We start from the raw sequence: 7,741 nt of genomic DNA on the forward strand, positions 1-7,741 counted from the left end.
TTTCTGCTGAAACGGCAGCAGGGGCAGCTCGATAAGGCGAATGGTTGGCTTGCTAAACTGCAGCTCTGCGGTAGAGACATGTCAAATGCGTTTACACAAGCCACTGAGTATTCACAATGATCTGTAGTGTACTGTTTCAGCCATCCAGATAACAACTTAAAAATGGGGTTAGGTGGCCTGAAAAGACATGGAATTGGAAGGAAGAGAATGGTGGGATTTTCCAAGTTTGGTCCTGTGCCCAGAATGCCGTTGCACTCCACCAAGTCTCACAGTGCGCAGCAATAGCCTAATGGAGTACCCAAGCGCAAGGTTGAGCATTAACCCTGAAAGATTTCCTCAGCTGTGGGAGCGGTGCTTCACAGGGAAGTCAAAGTCAGCCATTGACACAGAGGTGGTTACTGTGTGCCACCCAACACGCAGCACCTCTTCCACAGTATTTCAGTCTTACGCAGATCCTCTAAACAGACACATCGTCAGTAATAAATCCTTCATTGACCGTTGATTATGCTCAAAGAGTAGAAAAGACTGATGTGTAAATAGTGAAGGGTGTTTTAGGAAATATGAAAAAGTCACTCGTATGGCTTTCAACATAACTGAAAGGAAGACGCTCCCAGAAAGCACTTGACTGAGTAAAATCTGGGATGAGAACTTCCATAGTTACTTCTCCTTAAGTTGTTCTGAAATGGCCTTAAAGGAACATAGAGGGTAATTGTCTTAGACTTTATGTTGTTTCTTACAGTGCTACATTTTCAAAACTTGATACTAAGATTTAGTAAATTAATTTCTGCACAATTGCATGTCTATATTTGTGAGCCCACTTGCCATAATTGTATGTGCAAATCTGGTATTCATATGTGCAAATAGCCTCTTTTGCAAAAAGAAAGCGTACTAGACCAGATCCAATTTGAGCTCAATAGTCCTGTGCTGTGCTAACACTGGAGGGTGGAAAAAGGTGTTTTCCTTTTCCCTCAAAAAATTACTTTCCCAAACATATTTAAAACACATACAAAGCCCATTTAGACAGCTAATTGGCCGTTACTGCACACGCATACCAGATTTGTACTCTGCCATAGTTTCACACGCAAAGGCATGCATTTTTGTGCACAGACATGAGATCTTAAATTTTGAAAATCTATTCCTTAGACATTAATGCAGTTGAAAACTAGTTTTTCCTTTGAAGTTGGAATAAATGACAGTATATACAAATTCTAGCTTAAGATATATTAAAAAGAGAGTAGTTTCTTAGTGGCTTCAGCATTCTAAGTCTGACACATTGCTTTTTCCATTCCTTGCTGTAGCATGTTTTCACAACAGTCCCCACCACATTTTGGGCAGCAAGCAAGCACCAGCATGTACAATAATAACATGAACATCAGTGTATCCATGGCAACCAACACAAGTGGTATGAACAACATGAACCAGATGACAGGGCAGATCAGCATGACCTCAGCGACCTCTGTGCCTACATCAGGGTTGTCCTCCATGGGTCCTGAGCAGGTGAGAATTTAAGGACTTGAGATGACAGCTAGAGGATTTTCTTTGACTTCCAGTAGTTTTTCAGGTCCGCTGCATTGGGCTGTAACTGCTGTAAGCCATTACGTTTCTTTTACTAGTTTTCTTGAGAAATGATGATGTTGAAAAGGCTTTGTTTTTAGCTCTGCACTCAGATAATCAAGGTGACCGATGAGGTAGAGAGCCCTTTTTGCATCTAAATTTCCCATTTTGACGTAGCACCACTGTAGCTAAGCACATGTAGTTGCTCCTGGACTTCTGTGGAAAGTGCATGCTGATCTAGCTCCTGTTTGCAGTAGGTAAGTTTCCGTAGCACAGTTGCAGGTCACCAGTGTCCTTGCTGATTTTCTAAGTGGTGGAAGTTAGGACGGAATGGCAGGCAGCTGTTTCCAAGAGATGAGAGCAAAGGACTGGCGTGGGCTGTGTGTGCAAGATGCGTCTGCTGCCACTGTGTGTGTAGTACCAGACAATAGGCAGTCGACTTCAAGAACTATCAATCTGGCACCTTCATGAGCACAAAATCCACACTCGATTTTATTTGACACTACTACTTAGGGTATCTGAAAAGAGGAAAAAAAAAACATTTTTGTTCGTTGACCTGCAATTAAACTCACACAGTACATTAATAAGTATTTGACAAACAAGTCCTCTTAATTAACAGGTGCTTATGTTTGTTTCAGAGCTGAATTCCCATTTCTTCAACTCACAGACTTGAAATTATGGACTTTTGTTAGAAATATTGGCAGGAAAGTACCTCTTGTGTCTTCAGGCAGCATCTTCTGCTTTGGTGATAATATATACCTTTTTTTCTGAGACTACAGCGTTCCAGTTTACAGCTGGTTATATTCTTGGTTTGTTAATGTATGTCCTTTTTCCAGCCTAAATTTCGTAACAGAGTATTTATTTTTCTAATATTGTCCCTTAGCTTAAATAGCTTTTTTCTTGTCTATATTTTAGAAAGAACCATTCTATCAACATGACTTCTTTCTTGTTTTGAGGTTGTTGGATTGTTTTGGTTTGGGTTTCTTGGGGTTTTTCATGTAAGTTAAACAAGCCACAATGTTGCAGTATCTTCTTGTAGGCTTCAAATTCCTTTTCCTTTTCTGCACCTGTTCCAGTTTGAATCAGTATCTCCTAAGCACCAGAGCCATGTTCTTCCCCATTTCTCTTGAAGTACTCTGACAGATATAGCCCCAGATCACATTTGTCTTTTACAGCTGCCACATACTGGTGACCTGAAGTAATTTTGAAACTCCCCAATCTGTCACCTTCTCTGATATTCCCAGTTGCTATGCCCAACTATAGCAGACTTTTTTTATTATTATTAGTTCCCAAGCACATACTGTTGCACACATTAAATGTAGTAAAACAATAGTAAAACCAAAACAGAAAAGAGGGGATTTGAAGGTGACCGCCCAGTCTGATTTCTCAGCACGCCCATGCTACATAATTTTCCCCGGGAACCTGAATTGAGAAACACGCATTATATAAAGAGATCTGGTTTTATGTCAAAGATTTCCATGCAGAGTACTGTTTCCACTAGCACAGTTGTTGCACTGCTTTTCCTTCCTGTAAGACTACAAGATCTTTTTTCAAGATAGCATTTATCTAACTTCCAGTAAGCTGGATAGGCTGAGGGTCTTTATCCATCTCAAACATTTGTTTTTCATTACTTCAGTCCCTTTTGTGGATCCACTTTAAACTCCGCTGTTGTAACCTCCTTCTAGAAGTATGAACAGAGTAACCAGAGACGGTGATTTAACAGTGACTGCACCAAAGCTGTGTAGAGTCAAATTCTGCTTGTAATTTGTCTTTCAATCCATGGGTTGCCTTGGCTCTGTTGGTGGCAATGTCGCACTGGAGAGCACATACTAAAACGCTTACGATGATCCCCAAATCCTCCTCAGCGTGTTCCACATAGATAAAACCTGCGTTCTTTGATCCCAAATGTATTATTACCTTCCATAAGTGCTGTGGCTCATTCTGTAAAAGTAACCTATTTTCCTCCTGATTTACCACCCCAGCACTGTGTCATCTGCAAACTCTGCAAGCAAATGTTTTATGTTTCATCTAGGTCAGAGGTGGCCAACTGGCAGCTGGGGGGCCATTTCTGGGCCACGGGACACTACGTTTTAGTCCTTAGGAATGTTTGCTGTGCTGCTTCACATTTTCTTTTCCGAGGGACAGGAATAAATAAAAATGTTTCTATTAACACTAAATTTATTTTTTTTTTCTGTGATCAGGGCATAGTGTTTACAATTTGGCGTCTTTATTTAGCAATTGACCTAGGCTGTGCTAAACGTTTTCTTGTAACTGGTCGTTTTCAAAATGACTATATTTTATTTAATTCTGCTGACTGTTGCCATTTCATTCATTCTTTTGGCTTTTTTTATACAGTCACCTATACTTTTACTTACTTATTCATTGCCATTTTTTGGTTCCATAATACATAATTTTAACTTCACATGTTCATCTCTTTCTAACCAGAGTGAGTAACAACAATTATGCTACGAATGTGTTCCAGCTTTCGAAAAAAACCCTTAACATTTCATATGTTATTGGATGGTTTTGGAAGTAATGTGTATTACTTGTTAGTAAAAAGGTGTGCCTGGGCTTATTTACCTAGTGAGAAGCAAGTATATTACCTTCAGTACCAAGCAGATTGGTTTGGCTCTGTCTCCTTTCTCTCTTCGTGGCACTGTGCTGTATCATGTAGACATGTTCAGAGTTAAAAAATACTACGTTTGTGTTTATCTGCTCATACTGGTATATCTCCAGCTTCTCTTGTTTACTATCGAAGTTCCCAGCATCACCAAGTAGAAAATGAAGATTTTACCCAAAATCTTGTGTTTTCCCTGGGTTTGCTATTTATGATGCTTAGAGACTCTTTTATGTACTTGAGGGATCAGATCCTGTCCCATTATCATCTTTTCCTCTAAAATTAAGTTAAAGCTGACTAGGCTGCTCTTACTAGTGTGTCTTCTAGGAGGCTGTAGCAGGAACGCTGAAATGCTGGCTGCCAGGTCTGCGGGTTCCTTCTGTCCAAAACAGCTTTCCCAGGCATTGAGAAAGTCTAAACCTTCCCAGTGTTGCATCGTTGACACAACTTACTGTGTCCTTGTCGTCATCGTCGTCTTGTTTGCACAATGGACTGTTGCCATATTTTTGCCTGTTTTTTATTTTGCATCACAGATCCATGTTACTTACTGAGTTGTCAGAGAAGCAAGAGAAGACACTTTTCAGTATATGAAATGAACCGCTATCTAGATGTCCGCTCAGAGTAAATGTTTATTAGTCTGCACAGGTGTAGTACTTCCCAGGCCAAAATTATCATGGCACCTACAAAGACTTATCTTGATACAGTGTTTTGATTTTGTTCAGCATACTGGATGAAAGGAGCTCTGGAGCAGTAGGATACTTTTCTTATTAGACACCTTGTATATAATTCTGCTTTATTAGCAGGAGGCTTTATTAATGTGCTTGATTGCAAAGGGATTGTAAAATATCTTCTGTCTCATTTTAGTGAGATTTCATATCTGATAACACCACTTGATCTGTCTTCAGAAAATGATAAAAACCCTTCAGTTTCTTTGTCCTTCTCCATACTTTTCTGATTGAATTGTTATTGCAGTCAGAAAAGTTGATGTGTGAATTGGGAGTGTTTTGTTTCAAGGGCTTAAGAAGCAAATGTATTCATATAACAAAGCGGTAGATTTTTTTTTTTATCTGTTACTGTGCCGGTCAGGATTCTTGCATCATCACTGGCAAAAGGATTCTGTGATAGGAACTTCACTGGTGCCTTTGCTGCTTTTGTGGCATGCAGCCTGGAACCATCTTCTTTTTCTGTACCTCTCCTAACTCTGCAAATCATGCACTCATCTTTTTGCTCCAAAACCGCAATTGATTTCAGTATACAATTTTTAATTTGTTTTTATTTTTTCTTCCTTTGTTTACTGAACAAACAAAAAAGGCATTTGTGCCTGTGCATTCTGATGAATGTTGATTAATAGCAGAAAACACTTTCCAAAGGTGGATTCTGTTGCTTAGTCAAATGCATGTAGATAAAGCTGCAAAGCTGTCTACTTTCTTTCTCTCCGAACAAAACTGTGTGGTTCTCTTGCCTTCTGATTTAAATTTTCAGATTCAGGTTTAAAAATCTGCCTATTTGTATTAAAAAGCAGAAAGCAACACTAGAAGGCTTGCAGCGCTAAGCAATCAGTTTCTTCAGAGTTGAAATTCCTGTGGCAAAAATATTTACGTTTCTGACCTTCCCTGTTGAACTGCAGTCTTGTCTCAGGCAGCATTTGGAACCACCTCTTTAGGTGGTTGTATGTGATTGCATTTAGCTTTGTGACGTTTTGCAAAATTGGTGAATAGCAACAGAAACAACAGTCAGGAGGACCTGAAACGAGAAGGCTTTGGTGTGGTAAATTCAAGACAGCCTTCCCCCCTTGCTGCAGCAGGTTGCTGGAGCTGAAGCGAGGTAGTGCAGTGGCAGAATGTCCTCTCCTTGGCAACACGAGTCTCCTAAAGAGCAGGTGACACAGAAAACATCTTTTTTTCCTCCAGCAAAATCTGGAGGGGCATATCTTCGCTGTTAGCATATCCATCTAGTCTGAGGGAAGCGACAGAACCGAGTCAACAAAGACTCCCTAGGAAGACATTTCTTTCCGTGTAAAACTTCTCAGGAAATCTGGATTTTCTACTATTGCAGAACCATGCTGAAGGGCTGTGTTTTGTATTTTATACCAGTTCCTGCACAGTGAGATTAATCCTTTGATTTAGAAAGCAATGCTGTACATTTGGCAAGCCACTCTTTCCACATAACTAAGCATGACAGACCCTTTGGTTGTGCAGAAGCACACAGCTTCAGTACTTTCCTGTGGCTGTGTTCAGGAAATTGTTGAGACCATCCCTTTAGGAAAACATGCAGCTGCAGGTTTTCCCATTTAATGCCATCTTCCTCCCTTTCCCTTACGAGCAGAAAAAATAAGTCTCATTAAAACTAAGTCAATAGTTGGGATAATTCAGCCTACGTGTTACCTCATCAGGCTTTGAAAAAATGGTGTGGTGGTTTGCCAGCAGAAAAGCTGTGTGTTATTGAGGTTAGGAAAGCAGTTAGGCGTTTCTGCTTTCAGGACACTCGTGGCAGGCATGTCCTCTTCTAATAATACTGACTTAATTTATGGAGCCTGTTGTGTGAAATGTGTGCAAGGGTAATAGTATCAGGAATAAAATCTTTGTTGTTGACTGTGAAGCAGAAGCATATGAGTCAGAGATGCTGCACAAGAAGGTTGCTCAGCTATATAGTCACTTCCCCCATTGCAAGATCATATCAGAAGTCAATGCTGGTATATGCAAGTAGCACAGTGGTTTATAATGCTTCTTTTTAATTCCCAGCCCTCTTCCTGATGTGTGGTTTTTTTTTTTTTTTTAATTCATTCTCCTTAATGTCTTGTTACCAATAGGTTAATGATCCTGCTATGAGGGGAGGCAATCTTTTTCCAAACCAGCTGCCTGGAATGGATATGATAAAGCAGGACGGAGATGCAACACGGGTGAGAAATGACATATATAGGCATACAGAGGCAACAGAACTATGAATATACTGGGGTCTAGATGGATAGCGTATCTTTTTACTTACAAAGTTAAAAGGACCCAGGGTAATACTAATTAAGTTTTTTGCCATTGATTTTTTTAATTCCACTTTTTGTGATGTCTATATTAAGTTCCTTGTTTAGGTCCCACTAAGCATTACTGAAGTGAATAATACAAAATACATTTACATTAACAGAATACATTACATTATTGAATTAACAATATAGTCGTATTTGTTTTTTACAGAGCAATTACGCGACTATTTGCTGATGATGGGAAAGACTTACTGCTGATTTATATTTGCACTGCTGCACGTTTAACCCATTTATTTCATGTTTCACCCTGCCTAAGTGGTTTTTTCCACTTCTCCGTGCATTATACTTAGGGAAAAAAATCTCATGAATGATTTAATTTGTTATTTTCTGTACAGTGCTGCTTTCTGAGGAGAGCGGTAGAACCCAGCTAATTTTCACACAAATTGCCAACTGACAGGGTAATTAGCGTTTGCTTAGGTCAAAAAAAAAAACAAAAAAAACCCCCAAAAACCCGATTTGTATTCCAGACGGTGATGGTACTAAAGGAAAAAAGACATTGTGGAGTTCTTTGGCCAAGTAAGCGAGGCCGGGGGGGG

At 39.7% G+C, this 7,741-nt stretch overlaps 1 protein-coding gene across 1 annotated transcript in view; it reads left to right on the top strand.

The window, feature by feature from the left end:
* NCOA2 (nuclear receptor coactivator 2) overlaps positions 1–7,741 on the top strand; it is a 76,763-nt gene that overhangs the window by 64,538 nt on the left and 4,484 nt on the right. Inside the window, exons 19-20 of the mRNA XM_009886217.1 lie at positions 1,299–1,497; positions 6,981–7,070. Of these exons, the coding sequence (XP_009884519.1) occupies positions 1,299–1,497; positions 6,981–7,070 (289 nt within the window). The remainder of the gene's footprint in view (positions 1–1,298; positions 1,498–6,980; positions 7,071–7,741) is intronic.

The sequence above is a fragment of the Charadrius vociferus genome, unplaced genomic scaffold, assembly GCF_000708025.1.
Source record: "Charadrius vociferus isolate BGI_N301 unplaced genomic scaffold, ASM70802v2 scaffold885, whole genome shotgun sequence".
In the NCBI taxonomy this organism is placed as follows: domain Eukaryota; kingdom Metazoa; phylum Chordata; class Aves; order Charadriiformes; family Charadriidae; genus Charadrius; species Charadrius vociferus.